At 41.6% G+C, this 22043-nt stretch overlaps 1 protein-coding gene across 2 annotated transcripts in view; it reads left to right on the forward strand.

Annotated features, from left to right (window-relative positions):
* The first annotated feature begins 339 nt into the window (after positions 1-339).
* The window catches only part of TMX3 (thioredoxin related transmembrane protein 3), a 39536-nt gene continuing 17832 nt past the window's right edge, over positions 340-22043 (forward strand). The window contains exons 1-9 of one of the 2 annotated variants that reach the window (XM_069569172.1): positions 340-592; positions 1493-1547; positions 4836-4875; positions 6102-6225; positions 13352-13397; positions 14663-14743; positions 16751-16850; positions 17508-17585; positions 21748-21814. In XM_069569172.1, the coding sequence (XP_069425273.1) occupies positions 547-592; positions 1493-1547; positions 4836-4875; positions 6102-6225; positions 13352-13397; positions 14663-14743; positions 16751-16850; positions 17508-17585; positions 21748-21814 (637 nt within the window). In that variant the 5' untranslated portion in view covers positions 340-546. The remainder of the gene's footprint in view (positions 593-1492; positions 1548-4835; positions 4876-6101; positions 6226-13351; positions 13398-14662; positions 14744-16750; positions 16851-17507; positions 17586-21747; positions 21815-22043) is intronic. The other variant, XM_069569173.1, reaches the window with a different exon arrangement.

Consider the following 22043-nt stretch of genomic DNA (forward strand, 5'->3'; position numbering starts at 1 on the left):
TGAGGGTCAAAGAAAATTCCAAACTCATTCTGCAAATACATGTAGGGTTACTCGGCATTCAGTCTTCCAGCTTTCCACTGTTAAGACCCATCTTTTTTAAGGACTACCAACTGAATAAGAGCAGCAGGTGAAAGAGATGGCAGGATTAAATCTCCAGCCTACCTCGTCTTCCGTTCAAATACTGGCGCGCATTTAACTTCCGGGAAGGGCCCCCTGGCGCCCACGCCCGCACCCTAGGTTCCCACGCTCCCGGAGGCGGTCCCGGGCGCAGGAGCTTCGGGGCCGCGATCGCGCAAGCGTGCCAGTCCCGCGCATGCGTGCCGGCTCCGCCCAGGCCCCGCGGCTCCGCGCATGCTCAGAGGCGGAGGTCGGCGGGGCCTGGGCGGGTGTCGGAGGCCGGCTGCCCCCGCCCGCCTGCGCAGCCCCGCGCTTCCCTTCCGCGGCGCGGCCGGCCGGCTTCCCGTTCCGGGCGCGCAGGCGGCGGCCGCCGGTGCTCGTTTCTGTCGCGGGCGCTGAGTCGGCTCTGGCAGCGCCTGTGCGGCGAGCATGGCATCTTGGAGGCGCGGGCCCGCCCTGCGGCTGTGGGCCGCAGGTAGAGGCCGCGGGGGCGATGCGGGCGGGCACGGGGACCGTCTCCGGGAGGGGAGAGGCCTGCGCGGTCGCCGAGATGCTTTCCCGTCCCGGGTCCCGGGTCCCGACACAGAGTGGGCGCTGTGGGGCCCTTAACCCGACGCGGCTCCGCTGGAGACGCGCGCCTTCCGACCGGCCGTCGGGGCGGTAGGGGGTCAGCGGAGCGCGGGCTCCGTCGGCTGGCGTCGAGGGCGCTCCTTCCCAGCGGGCGCGCACACCTGCTCGGCGCTGGGCTCTGAGCCTGGCCAGCTCGGAGGCATCCTTGCCCGCGCGGGCGCATCCTGGCCGGGCCCGGGGGCTGTGCGGTGTGGCCTGGGGACCGGCGGGTCCTGCTCAGTCTCGAGCTCGCCTCGTCGTCCTCCCCACGACGGGTCCACTCGCACCGTTTAGCTCCCACCGCGTGCCCGGCGCTGCTCCGTGATCGGTTGTTAGGAGTCCAACCCAATTTTGTTTCTGTCAGTTTCGGGGGGGGGGGGGCAATATTTTTGAATGGCATTTGAAGTTTATCGCTGAGAAGATAATTGCTTCTAGAGAAAAAGAAATATAGACAGTGTTCACGTCTACCCCAAAAATTGAGATGGTGAAAAACAGGATGAAAGTAAAAATTTATTTAAAAAGAACTTCCGTCCTTTAGAATTACTGGCCTAGGTAGAACTTGCTGTCACACATGGTCATCAATATTTATTAAACAGGTGAACGACTTATGCTTTTGCCTAATTTGTGTCCTCGGATGGATGACTGATGTGTTTTTTGGGAGGTTGTAAAAAACCGGAAACATTTTATAGGTGAATAAGCGTATAATGGAAGCCAGAAGATGAATTAGCATGTATTTCACTGTATACATTTTGCCTTTTGTTTTCAGTTTTTCTGCTGGATCTGGCTTTCTGTAAAGGACAGGTGGAAGATCTAGATGACTCGTGAGTATACATGTTTTTAAATAGTATCTTCATTTCTTCCAGCTGTGATGTTATATGAATACCGGTATGAGTCTAGTATTTTTTAAAATAACACTTGTTTTATTGAGCGCATAAATCTGTGGTACGTAATTTGCTAATTTTGTTTGGAGGTAGATTTTGTTTTTTTTCTTTGAAGTGTAGTTGACTTACATGTTAGTTTCAAGTGCACTGCATTGTGTGAATATAATCTTTTAATAGCAAACAATGGCCAATGCTTACCTAGCACCAGTTTTGCTCCAGGAGTTGCACTAAGTGCTGTATATGCACAAAATAGGATTGCACTCGGCAGTTCTATGAACAGTCATAAGAGTAAAAACTGCTAGAGTCTTCTGTTTTACCTGTATGTTGTTAGTCACTGCTGAGTGGGTGCTGGAGTTTGGTAACCATCCAGTAACACAGAGTGAATCCCCCAGGCCTTGCTTGTTGTAGGTGAGGAGTCCAGCTTCAGAACAGAATCCTGTGTGTGGCTTTTAGGCCTGAGCATGGGCAGTGACATGGCTTTTCCTGGCAGGGCTCTGGGGGGAAGTTGCTCTCCCCACACCAGACGTGGGGCACAGACAGTGCACCAAGCTCTCTGGGGTGGGGTGAGCCCTAGTCGCAGACTCAGACCCCCAGGCCAGCTGGGCTCTTGTGTGTGCGTCTGCATTCTCAGCCTGGGGGTCCCTTGTGGAGACATGCTGGTGAGGGCCTCGCCTCAGGCATTGCTTAGGGAAACCTCCTTATTGAGGGGCTTGGCTGAGACCCTTTCTGCACGTGGACTCAGTATCTCTCCTCTCCTGTCCCTTCCCTCATCCCTCCCCTCTCCGCCTGGGTCCTCTCCGAGGCAGACGCCTTTGGGGCGAGGCAGACGCCTTTGGTTCGGGCCTCCTCCCGGGTGAGATGCATCTCTCAGTGCTGAGGAGCTGGCAGCTCATTTCTGTCTGCCGGCCTGCACTGGCGCAGTGAGTGAGTCAAGTCTTGACTCTCCATTTGGCTAGTTGTCCTCGTTCACCACCCCTGCCCGCAGCAGGGTGCTCTGATGAGCAGAGAGCCCCAGGGTCCCGCGGGGCACTCAGCAGCCTTCCTGGTGGGTATTGGGCAGCCTTGTGGATTGTTACAGGCGCTTCGATTCTCAGAGAAGCCACTGTTAACAGTGAGGTGATTTTGTTAAAGTTTGTGGTGCCCTGAAGGGTGTGGCACCCCAGATCTGCTCCTTTCCGAGGAGGAGAAAGCGGGAGTGAGCCGGTGCATGAGTCTGGGACCCTGACTTTCCTCAGCTGGATGCTGCTGCAGACAGGGTTGGCCCTCCTATAATGTGCTTCCCACATGGTAAAGAAGCCGCCTGCCAGTGCAGGAGATGAGGTTTGATCCCTGGGTCAGGAGGATCCCCTGGAGAAGGGAATGGCAAGCCACTCCAGGATTCTTGCCTGGGAAATCTTGCAGAGGAGCCTGGCACGATACAGTCCATGGGGTCGCAGAGAGTTGGACATGACTGAGCAGCTAAGCAACAACAGAGTCTCCTGTAAGTGAAAAGCTTGTCTGGCCCACCTTCCTAGCGTCCGTGGCTGCCCAAGCCTCCTGTGAGCTCCTGGATCTGAGGTGAGGGATCAAGGACAGTGGGCAAGGAGGCCGTTAACCGGGCCTGGGTTCTGGATTTGTGCTTTCTGCTCCTGCCTGTTGCTGGACCCCTGTGAAGATGAAGCCCTGGGATTAGGGTCGGTCCTGCCCCTGATAGGCACTCTGTTCTGTTAATGACACTCACCAGAATGGCCCTGTGCTGACTAAGGGAAGTAGCCAACGAGCATCGTATGCTTGTCAGCTAAACACGGGGACTGAACTATTCTTCATCCCAGAGTGAGCGGACGTGCAGTGAATTGCCTCCTGGGCCCACAAGAGGGTGGCCCTTGGAAATTCAGGCACCGTCCTAGCTTGGGCTGGTGAGCAGGGGTTGCCATGGCTGAAGGAGACTGAACCGGAGTGAGAAGGCTGCCCTGCTTGTCTAACCCTGGCCAGGGCTAAACTAACTCCCCAGGGACTGATGACCACGCCGGGCCAGAGTGTTCTCAGCAGATGGAGCGCCTTGGCTCCTCATCGCCCCATAGACCCTCTGGATCCTGACTGCAGATGACACTGTCTCTAGGTTGGGTCCAGCTGTCCCCGTGCCTTGCACTGACTTGGGCCGCACTGTCAGGTCCCATGAGACCATGTTTGTTTGCTGTGTAGATTCCCCGAGGGCACTGGATCTGGTGATGCCTAGGGTTTGCAGCCCCAGCCCCACATCAGTGAGCGCAGTCATGGGTGTACAGTGGACCCTCCATATTAGCCCTGACACCTTCCTTTCCACCCGGGGCCCTGTCTGGGATTCTGTACCAGTCAGCTCCTTCCTATCGATGGGATAGGAGAGAGAGGCTGCTGCTGCTAAGTCATTTCAGTCGTGTCCGGCTTTGTGCGACCTCATAGACGGCAGCCCACCAGGCTTCGCAGTCCCTGGGATTCTCCAGGCGAGAACACGGAGTAGGTTGCCATTTCCTTCTCCAGTGCATGAAAGTAAAAAGTGAAAGTGAAGTTGCTTAGTCGTGTCCGACTCGCAGCGACCCCAGGGATTGCAGCACCAGGCTCCTCTGTCCATGGGATTTTCCAGGCAAGAGTACTGGAGTGGGTTGCCATTGCCTAGGAGAGAGGCTATTAAGCATCAAATGATGGGAGACAGTGGCTCCCGCCCTTTACCTCTGGGTGCAAAGCTGCCTGCAAAGACATCAAGAATAATGACCATTGGTTAGAGCGTTCTGGTTGAACAGTTTGCTTAAGGTGGCCATGACACTTTCTTGGGTAGCCCCACAAGATGAATATAAAATAGAACTTTTTACTGTAAACCCCTTAACGGGAAATGGGGTAACCTGCCTGAGAGTCAAGTCCCCAGATCCCACCCAGGGGCCGGGCCTGCCAGCAGACTTCCTAAGGCTCACCCCTGCCCCGCCCTGCTCTGTTCACTGTTAGGCACAGGCGTAAGTGGAGGAGAGGGGCTCCAAGCTGAAGCATTTGTTTCTACAGAGTCCCACTTGAATTTTTACTCCTAATTACTTTATCATTGCTCTTGTTTTATTAAGGTGTTAAATGGATAAGATCTAGAGGTCACTGAGTAAAATTTTGAAGTAAAACTTATTGAAAAATTTGTCCTGTGCCCTGCATTTATCAATTTGTTGTCTTTACCTGTGCTATTCTGTTGTAAAGTGGAAACCTACAGTCAAGATCTGTGTTCTTGTTTTTTAGGTTTAAAGAAAATCGAAAAGATGACATTTGGCTTGTAGATGTGAGTATATAATTTTTTTGTACAGATCAACCATCCCTCCCCTATTTTAAATGTGACTTTCCATTCTCCTCACCCAAATGTGGTAACAGACAGTACCAGGACCAGTGTGCATAACCCACTTTGTCTTCTCAGGTAGTACTGTCAGGGTTTTTATATTAAAGTGAACCTCAGAGCCTTAGGATCTCTGGCCGGAGAGCCTGTTTTTGGTGAAATTCTCACAAGATCCACTTGTGCATGATGTCTGAGGGAGATTATGGTCTGGTTTTATAACAGAATTCACTCAGTATTTCATTTCATCCAAGAGATTGAGTGTATTAGTATCACTTGGCAATCAAAGTCATATTTTCATCTTGGTAGTGAGAGAATCAGCTGTCCATCTTCTTTTCCTCGCTTTGACGTTTTGAATGTGTTTAAACCCTGTGATGTCTGGGGTGCATTTTGACATGCCTCAGTGAGAAAGTGGGGTGAGTGGCAGCGAGAGAGATGGAATGAGACGCGTAGAGCTGACGGTCACTGAAGGAAGGCAGCAAGGCGTAAAGCTCCCTGGTTTGTCTGTCTCTTTCAATATATGTTTGAATGTTTCCATAGGCTGATATTACAAGAGAGTTAAATCTTATTTCATAAAAGTACAAAACAAACAGATTTTGTTATGCTACCTAATGGGAGGCACCTGAGTACCACCCCAACTATCTGGTGATCCTAAAGAAGGAAGAACCAGGATTTTAGTTTCATCAGCCTGACTTGTCACTGTGCCAAACTGTCTTACCAGTGATTATACTTACAGGAGCAGAGTCACCTACTGTATTGCAGTTTTTGCAATAAAAAGAAGTTGATGTTTATCATTAACACTTAAGGGGTGTGCATGTGATATATGAAGTGTATTTGGTGGTTTAATTTTATATCTAACATGGACATACTCATTTGGGAGCAGAGATGTTTTTAATTGTAAATTATCTATTTTAAATAGACATCTGAAATAGATATCAGTGGCCATTTAAAATGACTTTAATATCAGTTAAAGTGTTGAGTTGTATCCTGGAGGTTGACATGTCTAGATTTGTGTGTGTGTTTATTGTGTAACCACTTTAAAAATTATATTTAGACTTTTGGTCTAAAATAGATTATTATCCAGTCGTTTAGGGAAAAAGATTCTTGTACAGTTAAGACTGACATCCACAGTAGTAACAACATCTTTGTGGTTTTCCCTCTCTTTTTTTTCAAACAAGTTTTATGCACCATGGTGTGGCCATTGTAAAAAGCTGGAACCAATTTGGAATGAAGTCGGTCTTGAGATGAAAAGCATCGGTTCTCCAGTGAAAGTGGGAAAGATGGATGCTACTTCCTATTCCAGTAAGCAGCTATTCAGTTTATTGTTTTTCTGTTCTCGTAACGCAAGTGTTTTAATTACAGGAAGCAGTATTTAAGGTAACAGGAAGAAGAGATTTCAGACTGTGTTTTACAAGTTAGATAGGTTAACTGTTGAACGTGTGATACGTAATCTCTGTTAATCTTATACTCAATGCAGATGTAGAAGCCCCTGTTCCTACTGGGAGCCCACTTGAGATAATCAGTTGCTTGAGACAACTACAGGAGATGGAGTGGTGAATTCTGGATGTCGCTGTGAGGGTGAAGAAGGAGAGTTTGTTGTCTGAGCAGCCTGAGTGGCGTGGTAGAGGAGCTTGAAAGATGAGGCAAACTAACATACACGCAAGTGGGGATCAGGAGAGTTCTCACATTAGAGAGGGTATTACAGCGAAACTGTAGAGCTGAAGATGAGTTCAGCGATTCTGTACCAGAGACTAGAATGTCTTCAGGCAGAGGCTGGCAGACCGCAGCCCTGGACAGCCTGGCCCCCGCCCGCTTTGTGCATGGAGCTCCGCTGGACCAGAGTCACTCCTGTGTTTGCTGTTGGCTCCGTGGCTGTTTTTGTGACCCAGAGGCAGAATCAAGTATTTACAACAGAGACTGTCGCCCCACAAAGCCTAAAATGTTTATTGTCAGACCCTGTACAGGTAAAGTTTACCAATACCTGTCTTAAAAGATTTGGGAAAAGGCAAAATTAAGTTTAGAGAATATGAGGTGTCACACAGACTTGGGGAGAGCATGGCTCAGAAAGTAGATTAGATCCCACTCTGCTGCTGTTTTCCGTAGCCCAGGGAACATTTCTTAACATTTAACAAATCGCTAAACTTTGATTTCTACACCAGTAAGTGTTTAATTATGATGCATTTTGTATTGGTTGTTTTGAGATTAAAATGATACAGCACATGTACAATCCCTTGTAGTGTGCAATAAAATGTAGGTTCCTTTTTCCATTAATTAATGAAGAAAGTGGAAGTATGACATACGAAATGCGTACTTCATTTTAGGAAGTCAGCATTGTACTCTGGGTATAAATTTAGAAGAAGACAAACCTAGGTTTTAAATCCAGGTCAGTCGTCTCTTTCTTTTGTGGCTTTGGGGAAGTGTTAACCTCTCTGAATATTAGTTCCCTTGTCTGTAAATGAGAGAATGATAATTCTCAAGGTTGTGAGGATTGTATTAATATTTCTTATTCAAAAGCCCGGGCACAATGGCTTGCACTTGTCAAGTGCTGAGGATAATACCAGACTTTAAGAGCCTCTCAGGTGGGACAAGGTGTTTTGGGTTCTGTCAGTTATCAATAGAGCGCTAACACACATTTTTGAGAAGGCAGATGATTTGATAAAAATGCTTTTGGCAGAAACCTGTAGGATGAAAAGAGCAGTTATAGGCAAAAAGATTATTTAAGCTGACTTTTGTATGCATCTTGATATAGGATACTGGGAGGCCAGACTTGAGTGATTGGCAGGGGAGTAAAGAGACAGTAATTCTTAATAGACATTTGCAAGGGTTAAATCACAGATGTGATATATTGGCTCTGGTATAAAAAAAAACAATTGAAAATAATAGTGTAAGAGTCTTAGCAAAACTCACACTGAACTATATTACCATCACCAGGAAAAAAACAATTACATTTAATTCTGTGTTTTTGTGTTAGTAGCTGTTCCAACTTTGTGGTGTTTTGCTTTATTGGTGCTTGGGAACATGGGGAGCTAGAGTGCAGGTGAGATATTAGAACAAGAATTGTTGAATCACACAGGTGAACTGCTGCGACTTTAGGAGAGGGTGAGATGGATGGTAAGAAGTTAGATAATATGGTCGAGTTGATATTTCTTGATATCTTTCACAGTGTTTAAGAAATCACTCCTTTTAACTGTTGTGAAAGTAAATGCTTACGTCTAGGCGTGTATGTTGATTAGACGTGCATACACCTGCACTTGTCTATAAAGTAATTCATTTGTTTCACTGAGTCAAAGGGTAGTCAATAAACATAAGTAAATTGGCTAGTAGTTGATGTCAGCGATGGATGCGTTTTTCACCTTATAGATCAAGAAGATGTTTTTTGTGCTGTGGAGAAAAATACCATCTTCCTTACAAAAAAAGAAAGTTGTTAAGTATTCAAAAACTACTGTTTAGAGATTACAAATAGATTTTTGGCATATAATTCTTACAGCTTTCTTGAATATTTCAGGGCAGCTCAAATACAGGCATTTTAGTAGAACTTGGACTCAAACAGGCGAAGACATTGCATTTCCTTTTCAGGCTAGAGGCAGTGTTCTGCCTCTAACCGTGGAGCCCTGGAGGACTGGCAGTTTCCTACGTGTCCCTCCCATCTCCACAGGCGGCTTTGCGGATGGTCACGGCTTCAGTGTTTCCCAGCGTTTAGCCTGCAGGCTACCTGTGTTAGGGTACCTGGGTGCTCAGTGTGAATTCCGATTCCAAAGGCCCACACCTCCCCTACCAAATGAAAATCAGATTGAGTCATGAGAATCTGTATTTTTAACATGGACTTCGGGTGATTCTTGAGTTAGAGAATCACGAAGTAAAGTATAATTTTGATGGCTCGTTAAGGGATTTCAGTTTGGCATGGGATAGGATTATTCAGTGATCAAGTAGAGAAAATCTCTCAGACTATTTGAGGGTAGCTTAGTTCTCAATCATGTAATTGCAGTGATTGAAATAAACACCATCATATTCAATCCAGCAAGTCTCTGTGTATAGACTTGTTGAATGTGAGAGATTTGAACTTTCCTGATTTATCCTGCAATATGTATTTGGAATTGTATCAGATATTTCTTAATGGCGTGGTTTTAACTATTTATACAACTTCTTAGTGTTATTTGATGTATTATATCCAGTGTAAATTCAGCTGTTACTTTGGCCTTTCTTTTTCTACATGTTCCTTAAAAAATGAGGACAAAAAGGTTCTCATCCAAAAGTTAAAATGTTACCATGTTACCTGTAATCACATACTTATTTCTATTACGAAACCACTGAAAATTCTACTTATTCCTCTGCCTGAGTGTGACATCATTTTATATAAAGATCATATTTTACCTCTCTGTGGTGTATAAACTTGCAGGGGCATTTGGCCAATAAGATTCTTATTCTCATTCTGTGATTGCAGATACATTTGCAGATCAGTCGTACATTTCTAGAGTATAACCCTTCTAGTCAGTGACTGTATTTCAAGGTTGTTCTGACTTGGTCCGGTGGACATTTGGGGCCAGAAGACGTTTTAGGGGGAGAAGAGTTTCCTGTGCATTGTCGGATGTTCAGCCCCGACCTTGGCCTCTGCTCACTGGATGCTGGTAGCTCCCTTCTCCTCCCTCCCCCAGCACTGTCAGCTGAAATTCTATCAGGGATGGAAGTTAATGTTCAAAGAACCAAGTGGCTAAAGGGTGGGTGGCATCAACTCCATCTTAAAGGCAAGAAAACTGAGGTCAAGGAGATTAAGTGATGGCACGAAGTGTGGAGCTGGGATTCTCACACTGCAGCCTGTTACGAGAACCGTAACATCAGCTATACAATTCCACCACCATTTTTCTCGTTGATTGCCTATTTCATTTTCTTTATTTGATTTGTGTACAGATTTTACGCTGAGTTATGTAAGCAGTTGCTACTGGGTATACCCTCCCTCTCCAGATCAGTGACATTTGTCTCTGTATTTTGGCACTTCTTAATTAGGTGAAGTTGAAGGTAATCAGGGCTTATGTTTGCCTGCCTTCTTAATTTGAGGTGAGGAGCATTAAGAACATATTTACTCACATAATCTATATCTTTACTCAGAAGAGGGCAATTTCAGTAATAACAGTATTCAGTTAGAATATCCTTGACCCAGAAGTATTTGCAAATGATATGACCAATAAGAGTTTAATACCAAAATATAGAAACAGCTTATATAAAAAAACTACCTGATTAAAAAATGGGGAGAAGACCTAAATAGACTTTTCTCCAAAAAAGACATACAGATGGCTAACAGGCATGTGAAAAGATGCTTAACATCACTAATTACTAGAGAAATGCAAATCAAAGCCACAAAGGCATGTCATCTCTCATCTCTCAGAATGGCCATTATCAAAAAGTCTATAAATGACCTATGTCGGCAAGGATGTGGAGAAAACAGTTGTGTACTGTAGGTGGGAATTAAATTGATATAGCCGCTTTGGAAAACAGTATGGAGCTTCCTTAAAAAACTAGAACTACCCTATGATCCAGCAATCCCACTCCTGGGTATATATCTTGAAAAATGAAAACTCTAATTTGAAAAGATAAATGCACCCCAATAGCAGCAGTATTTATAATACCTTAGACATGGAAACAATCCAAGTGCCCATCAACAGATGATTGCTTTAAGAAGATGTGCTATATAGAGAGAGAGAGACACACATACACACAGTGGAATATTTAGTCATAAAAGAGTGAAATTCTGCCATTTGCAGCAACATGAGTGGACCTAAAAAGTAATATGCTTAGTGAAATAAGGCAGGAAAAAATGATAAATATTGTATGCTATCACTTGTTGGTGGAGTCTGACAAATAAAACCAATGTATAGGTGAGGTGAAGTCGCTCAGTCGTGTCTGACTCTGCAACCCCGTGGACTGTAACCTACTAGGCTTCTCTGTCCGTGGGATTCTCCAGGCAAGAATACTGGAGTGGATTGCCATTTCCTTCTCCAGGGGATCTTCCCGACCCAGGGATCGAACCTGAATCTCCTGCATTGGAGGCAGATGCTTTAACCTCTGAGCCACCAGGGAAGCCCTAACCAATGTATATATTGATATCAAAATTCCATTCTGAAGGAGATCAGCCCTGGGATTTCTTTGGAGGGAATGATGCTAAAGCTGAAACTCCAGTACTTTGGCCACCTCATGCAAAGAGTTGACTCATTGGAAAAGACTCTGATGCTGGGAGGGATTGGGGACAGGAGGAGAAGGGGACGACAGAGGATGAGATGGCTGGATGGCATCACGGACTCGATGGACTTGAATCTGAGTGAACTCCGGGAGTTGGTGATGGACATGGAGGCCTGGCGTGCTGCGATTCATGGGGTCGCAAAGAGTGGGACGCGACTGAGCAACTGAACTAACTAAGGTTACTATATAACCTTGTTGCTTATTTACACACTGGTTTGTAGCTCTGAACTCCTATGGATGCCAGGAGGGAGAAGGAAACAGGGTGAGATAGGAACGTGGGGTTCAGAGCTACAAACCAGTGTGTAAATAAGCAACAAGGTTATATTGTACAGCACAGGGAAATACAGCCATGTTTTATAGTAACCTTAGTTAGTTCAGTCGCTCAGTCGTGTCCGACTGTTTGCGACCCCATGAATCGCAGCACGCCAGGCCTCCCTGTCCATCACCAACTCCCGGAGTTCACTCAGACGCCATCCAGCCATCTCATCCTCTGTCGTCCCCTTCTCCTGCCCCCAATCCCTCCCAGCATCAGAGTCTTTTCCAATGAGTCAACTCTTCTCATGAGGTGGCCAAAGTACTGAGTTTCAGCTTTAGCATCATTCCTCCCAAAGAAATCCCAGGGCTGATCTCCTTCAGAATGGACTGGTTGGATCTCCTTGCAGTCCAAGGGACTCTCAAGAGTCTTCTCCAACACCACAGTTTAAAAACATCAATTTTTCAGCACTCAGCCTTCTTCACAGTCTAACTCACATCCATACATGACTACAGGAAAAACCATAGCCTTGACTAGATGGACCTTACTCGGCAGAGTAATGTCTCTGCTTTTGAATATACCATCTAGGTTGGTCATAACTTTTCTTAGGTAGAGTATACTCTATAAAAACAGTGAGTCACTATACTGTAGCTAACATAATATTGAAAGCCAACTATACTTCAATTATATATACGTATGTGTGTAACACTTGACAGAATTAAGTCCTAAGTTAGAGATAGGCACAGATAAATTATGTTATTGGTCTAAGCTCACGGGGCTATTCAGAGACAGGACTTGTATCCATACATACACACCAGGTTTTTATTTTTGTCACCCCTGTTGTTTGTGTCATCTCTAATAAAAGCCATTGTTGATCACTGGTCACCTCTCTTCATGTTTAAGGGAGAAGGTCTAGAGTTGAAAAAGGAAGGAGGACAGATTTTCGGTACTATTTGTCACAAATTCACTTTGTCTTTTTCTTGTGTGTTGGTGCGGGGGAGAGAAACCAAGATTAACGATTACTAAAGTGATTGGTAAATCAGCCCAGCTTTTTTATACCCAACTGTCATAAAAAATATTCTGGAAATAAGAGAAAATGAACAGAGGGAGTGATTATGTGAGTAAACACAGTATACTTTGCATAAATTAGGATAGTTGTGTAAATATACTGTATTTTGTCTACTGAGAATATTTTATTTCTTTTTTTCTGTCTCAGTTGCCTTAAATCTGTAAAGTAGTATAGTTTTGATTTTCTATAGTGATTACTATGCCTCTTAAAGTCGTCTAATTCTGTTTTTTTCCTTATTTTTGTTACTATTTTTTGTTTTCCTTAAAAAGATGCCATTGTAGTGACTATATCTCATTTTAATTAATGTGGGGATTTCACAGTAATCTTTGAAGTAACCGAAATTAATACTCTAGGTTATTGCAAAAGCAGGAACTTTTAAAACAAGTAATGATGCTTCTAGATCATAAATTATTTTTGCAATTATAGTTCATGTTTTTAAAATTAAAGTACAAAGCAGTTCTTTTAAGACTCAGAAAACACTAACGGAAGAGATGGGCCTTTTTTTGGAGAAATGTGTCCTGTAAATGAAGTGAAATGAAGAGTGAGACTTTGTGTGGGTCTGTATATATATATATATAATTTTTTTTAAAAAACGTCTTTTAAAATAAGTACTTTAGAGATAAAATTTACTCTTTTGGAATTTATTTTTTATTTTGTCATAGTATTTTTGTGTAAGTCATAAGTTGGATTATCAAGTAATTATTTTGTATGAGAAAGTCATGTTTTTCCCTTTTTGTGTGTTTACATTATTTTTTAAGAGTTAAGAACAACATATCTATATGGGTTTGTATATTTTTTTTAAGTAAAAGGCTCATTTATTACCTAGTTTCTCATTTTTAAAAAATTTAGAATTATTTATTCTTTTTCTTATCAAGGCATTGCTTCAGAGTTTGGAGTTCGAGGTTATCCAACAATTAAGCTGTAAGTTGAGTGTTGTATGTTTATATGTGTATTTTTATTAGTTCACTCTACTTACATTTTATTACATTAATTGAAGACTTGGGTTCAGCAGTTCTTTCTAGGTGCAGTGTGGTCCAGGGAGAGGGATCCATCTCTGCTTTTCTTTGCACTTAAGTTAATGTGTGGTTTAAGGCTAATTCACCAAATGTGTTTTGAGTTGAACTGTGAGAGGCGCTTAGCAGGACAAGGTGTACAGTTGTAAATTACAACAGGTCTTTTACCCCTCAGGTACTCAAGAGTATTTTGTTTAACTTGTGAATCCTGTCTCGTAACAAATTTTAGTTTTCTATAATTAAAATAGACCTATTTCATTAGAGGTGAAAGAAAAAGAGAATAAAATTGATGGATGTTAGTTATCACCTGTAGATTTGACCACGTCTGTCACAGAGCATATACAGTAAAAAATATCTTGTGATAATTCTAAAGGCCTTGTTTTGTAATCATGGTTTTATTGAATTTTCTCATGAGTTTAATCCTGATCTCATCCTTATTTTGGTAATATGAAGCCTTGAGGAATTACTTGGAAACTTATTTTTGTAATAAAGTAAGTTATTTTTTTAATTCCTTGGGTTCTGTGTTGGCCTCCCTCCTTCTCCCACTGTTTAAAAATGTTTGCTAAGCCTCTTAGTTACCTGTGTTCAGTTAATTATCTTCTTTATTCCTTTGGTTTAAGTATAGGTGTTCAGTTGCGCTTTCATAACTTTTAAAATTTCAGTTAGTTGGACACAATTCATTGGCAAGATTTTAGAAGATTATTTGATTTTCTAGAAGAGGTGTTTTTAATGCATTGTTTTACTCTGTAATCTTGGTGCATTTATCATGTTACTCTGTTATATTGCTTAAAATTGGTTTTATCTTTACCAAAATATTTTTAATTCCCTGTCCTTTCACTGACCTTTTAATATGAAGATAGTAAGACTTATGTTTTGAGTTCTTTACCATGAATGTGTGTGTTTTTCATTTATTGAAAGGCATAAATATATGCAGCTATCAAACATAGAGTGAAATATTTTCACATAATTTTAGAAAAATGTAGTTTTTTTCTTTGCATTTTGAGTTGTTGATCCCCTGAAGGCAATTTTCAGCAGTTTTTTCCCCATGATTATGCTGCTTCTAAAACTCCATTTACTATTTTGTATGCTGTAATTTGTGTAACAATAGAGGGTGATTATCATTAAATATGAAAACAGTTAATGTAAACTTTTATCTTCTTTTCTTCTTCTAAGATTAAAAGGAGACTTAGCATATAATTATAGAGGACCACGAACAAAAGATGATATAATTGAGTTTGCTCACAGAGTGTCAGGGTAAGTTTGTATTATGACAGGTCTTTATGATATCAGTATTTGAAAATTAAATGTATTTTAATAAACTGCACTGAATATACATATTTTTAGGTTTTTAAATAAAACTTGTCTATGAGGAGAGATAGAGTTGCATAGCATATACAAAGAGCTTCTCTAGAAAAATAAAGGAGCCCATGATTTATGTTACATACTTGTTGACCTCACTCACATTTAAATTTATGTTGTGTATAGAAGAGCTTTTCCCCAGTGGATTTTTTTTAATACATTTTCAAGACTTGGTTGCATCTAACGGCTTTGTGAACCTTAATTTTTATTTTATGATGGTTTCGCCTTTGTATGACCTGGTTTACATTATTTTGCTCATTGTCTAGTTTCAGTGTTAAGAGAAACCCCACAGCGTGATGTTCTGAATAGTCTTAGGCTTTAATCCCCAGCCTGTGATATGTGAAGGTGCTTTTGAGATGTAGCTAAGATTCTTTCCCTCATCTTTCACATGCTCCTGTATGCCAGCTGTGAGGTATTGTTGCACATTTTGCTTAGAATATAATGTAATTACAACCCAGAGATCTTTTTGAGTTTCAGATCTCTGAAGTTTTACTGCTAAGAAAACAAATTTTGTCTTTCCTTTTGGTTTGAATCTGGTGATTTTTTTTTTTAATCTACATCTTGCTAGCATATATAGAGTTGGTGCAACTTCTTGAAGAGAACATTTATCAAAGTAGGTTACTTTGAAAATATAGTAGCTTATGAGTTTGACAGGATGTAGTATATTGATAGCTCTAAATATTTTTAAGTTAAATTGAAATACTAGGGTGGATTTGTTGGGTGGCATGATACTATCTAGCTTAAATTATTTGAGAAAATACACAGAATTAGGAATGATCTTTGAATATTAAAGTTTGCAAAGCTTTGATAAAGTATAATTTTTACCGTATTTTCTTACCAATTGTATGTTTCATTTTATTTGCTTTGTGAATAGTTTTGAGGTAACTTTATAGTATATGAGGGGATCTCTAGTAGGATTACTTTATTCCTCTATGGTTTAGATTAGTCTTTATGTTTTGGCAATTTTAAGAGGGCCTTCTCCTGATGTAACCAGGACTGAATCTACTGCAAAGGAAATTTCAAGAATCACTTCTGGAGTTGCGTCACTTACCAGTTAATTACTCACACATGAAAATAGAGACTAGAATAGAGTGATGCAATGCATTTAAAGAACTGTGCATTTTGAAAATATGTTTGCCTTTGCAGAATACATCTTGTTCTTTTTGCAAATGTGATGGAATAAAAATCTTATAGACCACATTTAGAAGAAGACTGCCTCTTAGCTTTCAATAATATTTCATAAGTCATATGTTTTATAGTCACCTTTGATGTAGTTCATTTCTCAGTTTATTTGGCTTTGAAATATATAATAAAACTTCTTATAGTTTTGTTTTCATAAAATTCTTATGTGCTGTCATTTTCCATTTTGTTTTTCCTGAGAAGAATAACATACTTAGGAACATTTTAGATTTTAATCTTCATAGGGTGTTTTAAAACTACATAGCATTTAAATGGACAGAGTAAGACATAAATATTCTAAATATGTTATTAACTCCTAGAATAGTATATTTCACAGTGTGTTTGTGTGAATGATCTTTTGAAAGGGAGAAAAAAAAGTCACCTCTCATGTGGATGGTTTTGTTTTTAGCTGAGGATTCTAAATGGATTATAGTCTCATCTTTGCCTATCCAAACATTGGTTAAAGTGGTATTCTCCAGAGGGAGATACTTAAAGCTTATTTTTTAAACTGGTAGATCAAATTGTAGGTACTGTGATTTAATAGTGGTCATGGGCTATAGTTTATACGATTTATGTTGATTGAATGATATACCTAAAATGCAGTTCATACAGTAATAAAAGTTTGTGACGTTAGACATGATGGGCTGACATAAATAGAAATAAAGTATGTACTAGTTTTAGTTCAAGTACAAGGTTTTTTTCATTTGTTCTATTTTCAAACAGGGCTCTAATTCGGCCACTTCCAAGTCAGCAAATGTTTGAACATATGCAGAAGAGACATCGTGTATTTTTTGTATATATAGGTGGAGAGTCACCTCTGAAGGTATCAAATGATTTTATTTTTTAATCCGTAAGAACAGATGTATTATAATTTAATTTTCTGTACAATGAAGACGTTCATGAAAAATTCAGGACTTATTTCACCCTTATTAGGAATACTTTAGTTCAATCTAAGTGTTTTTATAATAAAAGCACTTTGTCATATACACTCTATAGTATTTGCCTTCATGAAACAATTGAGTAAAATGGGTGGATGTTGCCTACCTTAGTCTTTCTTCTGTTCTTGACCTGTTTATTTAAATTCTGTATCACTTTTCAGCATTTTGAGACTTGGAGACTGCAACACGCAGTTGCGGCAAAAGCTCACTGTTTGAGATTATTGTGCACATGTATGTGTAGTTTTTGCATGTGTGGAATGCACTTCTCTTCACTAGCAAATTAAATTAATATAATTTGAGCTTGTTTTATTTAATGAATGTTATTTGAAGGTGTATAAAAGCACTTAGTTATAATGGTTTTTTGCCTAAGAAACAGTTTATTTATGTTTAATCTTTCCACGTGAAAGGATTTAAGGTAGCAAATTGTCATGATCTGTTAATACTTAGCAATGATACTACTTGCTCTGAATGTTTAATGAGGAATGAATTTTGATCTTGGTTACTATTTAAAAGTCACCTTTTTTCTGTTTGTATCTTCACAGGAGAAATACATTGATGCTGCTTCAGAATTAATTGTATATACATACTTCTTTTCTGCCTCAGAAGAAGTTGTCCCTGCGGTAATATTTAAAGTTGAATTTTAAGTAATGTGTTAATATGTATATTCAACAACTGTTTATTGTCCTTTAATCGTTGTGGCATGCAGGATTATTGATGACAACCAACGTCATCAGGACCCTCATACAGTAGAGGTTATGTTCTTGTGGATGGGGAAGTGGATTAAATTTTAGTATTGTAGATGAGTCTTTCTTTGCTTGGGTCCTCAGGAAACAAAGCTATAAACAAGATATCATAACTGCTTTTTAAAAAAAAATAAGCAGCAGTGTAGTCATTTAGAGTCTTGCCTGGTGGCTCAGATGGTAAAGTGTCTGCCTGCAATGCGGGAGACCCGGGTTTGATCCCTGGGTTGGGAAGATCTCCTGGAGAAGGAAATGGCAACCCACTCCAGTACTCTTGCCTGGAGAATCCCACGGACGGAGGAGCGGATGGCTGCTCTTGATTGGTTGATCAAGAAGTTTCTGTCTGAGGAGAAAATATATTTGAACTGGGACTTAGGGGATGTGAAGGAGCCACACACAGGTCTGTGGCCAAAGTAAACCAGAAAAAAGGACCAGAGGATACAAATGCTCTAGATGAGACCCTGTCTGGCATAGTGGAGTGACAGCAGTCGCTGCTGTGGCTGTACTGCAGTGAGAAAGGAGACGAGAGGTAGGCAGAGGCCAGTGGAGGCCTTGTAGGTCATGGCCATGCATGCGAAGGGCTAGGGAAGGACTTGGTCTCAAGTTCGTTTTGAGGACATACCTCTGCTAAGTGCAAAAAGAACTGGATCAGGATGAGACTCAGGAAGATCACTTGAGCTCTTGAAACAATCTAGGATTTAGGCTTGAAAGGTAGTAAAAGAATTAGGGAGAAGGGAAAGAATTATGTTTGGAGATGGAATTGTTTGAGTTTGCCCTAGAGGGAAAAAGATGAATAAGAAGTCATTATACGTGTTCTCTTGGTTGCAATTCACTTTGTTTTTTTTTTTGTTTGTTTTTTGTTTTTTTAGTTTTTTATTTTTTAAATTTTAAAATCTTTAATTCTTACATGCATTCCCAAACATGAACCCCCCTCCCACCTCCCTCCCCATAACATCTTTCTGGGTCATCCCCATGCACCAGCCCCAAGCATGCTGCATCCTGTGTCAGACATAGACTGGCGATTCAATTCACATGATAGTATACATGTTAGAATACCATTCTCCCAAATCATCCCACCCTCTCCCTCTCCCTCTGAGTCCAAAAGTCCGTTATACACATCTGTGTCTCTTTCCCTGTCTTGCATACAGGGTCGTCATTGCCATCTTCCTAAATTCCATATATATGTGTTAGTATACTGTATTGGTGTTTTTCTTTCTGGCTTACTTCACTCTGTATAATCGGCTCCAGTTTCATCCATCTCATCAGAACTGATTCAAATGAATTCTTTTTAACAGCTGAGTAATACTCCATTGTGTATATGTACCACAGCTTTCTTATCCATTCATCTGCTGATGGGCATCTAGGTTGTTTCCATGTCCTGGCTATTATAAACAGTGCTGCGATGAACATTGGGGTACATGTGTCTCTTTCAATTCTGGTTTCCTCGGTGTGTATGCCCAGCAGTGGGATTGCTGGGTCATAAGGGAGTTCTATTTGCAATTTTTTAAGGAATCTCCACACTGTTCTCCATAGTGGCTGTACTAGTTTGCATTCCCACCAACAGTGTAGGAGGGTTCCCTTTTCTCCACACCCTCTGAGGCAAGAATATACAATGGAGTAAAGACAATCTCTTTAACAAGTGGTGCTGGGAAAACTGGTCAACCACTTGTAAAAGAATGAAACTAGATCACTTTCTAACACCGCACACAAAAATAAACTCAAAATGGATTAAAGATCTAAATGTAAGATCAGAAACTATAAAACTCCTAGAGGAGAACATAGGCAAAACACTCTCAGACATAAATCACAGCAGGATCCTCTATGATCCACCTCCCAGAATTCTGGAAATAAAAGCAAAAATAAACAAATGGGATCTAATTAAAATTAAAAGCTTCTGCACAACAAAGGAAAATATAAGCAAGGTGAAAAGACAGCCTTCTGAATGGGAGGAAATAATAGCAAATGAAGCAACTGACAAACAACTAATCTCAAAAATATACAAGCAACTTATGCAGCTCAACTCCAGAAAAATAAACGACCCAATCAAAAAATGGGCCAAAGAACTAAATAGACATTTCTCCAAAGAAGACATACGGATGGCTAACAAACACATGAAAAGATGCTCAACATCACTCATTATTAGAGAAATGCAAATCAAAACCACAATGAGGTACCACTTCACACCAGTCAGAATGGCTGCAATCCAAAAATCTACAAGCAATAAATGCAATTCACTTTGATTGAGAAATAAGTTGTTTAGGTTCAAACATGAAAAAACTCTAGCCGTGACTTTGAATTGTTCAATTGCAAAATAAAGATGTGCTTTAGTAATTAAATAAAAGGATGACTCTAGGTTTTTGGTTTGAGCAATTGGGTAGGTAGATGGTGGTGTTACTTACGAGCTTGGGAATACTGGGGAAGGAACAAGCTAAGAGTATGGGAGGAATGATCGAGTTTTGAAAGTTTATTTTAAGTTGACATATTAAGCATCCAGGTACAAACATCAAATAAGTTGTTGGATATAAGGGTTGGGAGTTAAGTCATAGCTGCATAAATAATAAAATAAACTTCTCAAACGTGGAATGCAAATTTGGGGAGGGTGGTGGGTAAAAGGTCCCAGGTCCGAAAGACAGCAGAGAATAATGAGAAAAACTCACCAGTGAAATAGGAAGAAGGTGAAAGGGAAGCCAGGATACAAGGTGTGTAAGAGAAGAGTGGCCAGTTGTGCAAGATGCTTCTGAAACACCAAGATGAGGAGAAGGAGGAACTGTGGTGTTTGTTACCTTGGAGGTTGGTGGTGGTTTTAAGAGAAACGGTTTCAGAGGAGTAATGGGGACAGGTGCCTCACTGGTGTGTGATCTCAGGGAACGGCTCACTCAGGGATGCCCTTGGAAGGGAGGGGCGCGGGATGTTCTGAAATGCTCCGAGAGCATCATGTGGATGGGTGACTAGCGGCGTGCTTGATGGTAGAGCCTCTCCTGAGAGCTTTACTGCTGCCCTTCAGTGGCTATCTTCATGGTGCTGTGGCATTTTTTAATGCATTGTAACCAGATCATGCTGCATCACCTGAGACATACCTCCCTCCCTTTTAATCTGTCCAGGACAGCTGTCCTTCCTTTTATTATTTTTATTGTAATAGTCATCTACTGATTTGTTCATTGTTAGGTTCAGCATTACCACACTCACATAGTAATTCTCTGTGGCTTACCTAAGTTACATCTTTCCTGCTCTGATGCTGATTTCTCTGCTATAATTTTTCTCTTTTGAAATTAGTATAACACAGCTCCCCTGGTAGCTCAGTGGGTAGAGAATCTGCTTGCCATGCAGGAGACCTGGGTTCAATCCCCGGGTTGGGAAGATCCCCTGGAGGAGGGCATGGCAACCCACTCCAGTAGTCTTGCCTGGAGAATCCCCAGGGACAGAGGAGCCTGGTGGGCTGCAGTCCATGGGGTCGCAGAGTCAGACAGGACTAAGCACAGCACAGGGCTAAAAAGCAGGTACCCACTGAATGAATTTTTTCTTATTTATTGCCATTATGAGTTCTCATTCATGAACCAGGTTACTGTCTAAGCCCACTCTCGCCTCTCCCATATGTTAGCATCTCTTACTCTCCGGTGAGGTGGTGATGCATCCTGGATTCACAGGAAGCTGACTCACAGGTGCAGTGATGGAGTCTTTGTCACACAGCCTGGGAGCTGGGGGGGGACGGGCCTGTGCTGCCCCTACCTCTGCCCCAGCTCCTCTGCCATTTCAGCGTGCCGCCTGGACCCCACTTCTTGTGATATCTTTGTCTGTTAGCACCTCTAAGAATATTCCATGGTTCCTCCATAGCAGACAGGGCAGGTACCAGGGGCTGGATCAAGAGGTAACAAGTCTAGTCACTGGATGAGCTTGAGATTGACTGTGTTCTTTTTAACCATTTGTAACTTTTTTGTTAGCATTGTGAGTTTTCCCCCAAGTATCTTTCAAATGCTTTTGAAACTCATGGTGATCAACTGAAATTTTTAACTGTCAAACTCATTTACTCTTCTGGTTTATGCAGTATGTGACCCTGAAAGAGATGCCTGCTGTGCTTGTTTTCAAAGATGAAACCTATTTTGTTTATGATGGTAAGTTCCAGCATTTTAACTGATGTAAAACAAAACAGCTTATAATTAAAATGCCGTGTCTATTACATGCCTTAGATGTTGATGTCAGATGCACCTACTGTTTACAAAATCCATTAGTTCAGTGACTGCTGGGTTTTTCTTACCCTTCAGCTTCATGTTTTCCACTCAGTGGTCTTTCATTCTGAGTTTCCTTACAATAAATTTCTTTTTCTTTTTTTTAAATCAGATC

This window comes from Ovis canadensis, chromosome 23 (genome assembly GCF_042477335.2).
Source record: "Ovis canadensis isolate MfBH-ARS-UI-01 breed Bighorn chromosome 23, ARS-UI_OviCan_v2, whole genome shotgun sequence".
Classification (NCBI taxonomy): Eukaryota; Metazoa; Chordata; class Mammalia; order Artiodactyla; family Bovidae; genus Ovis; species Ovis canadensis.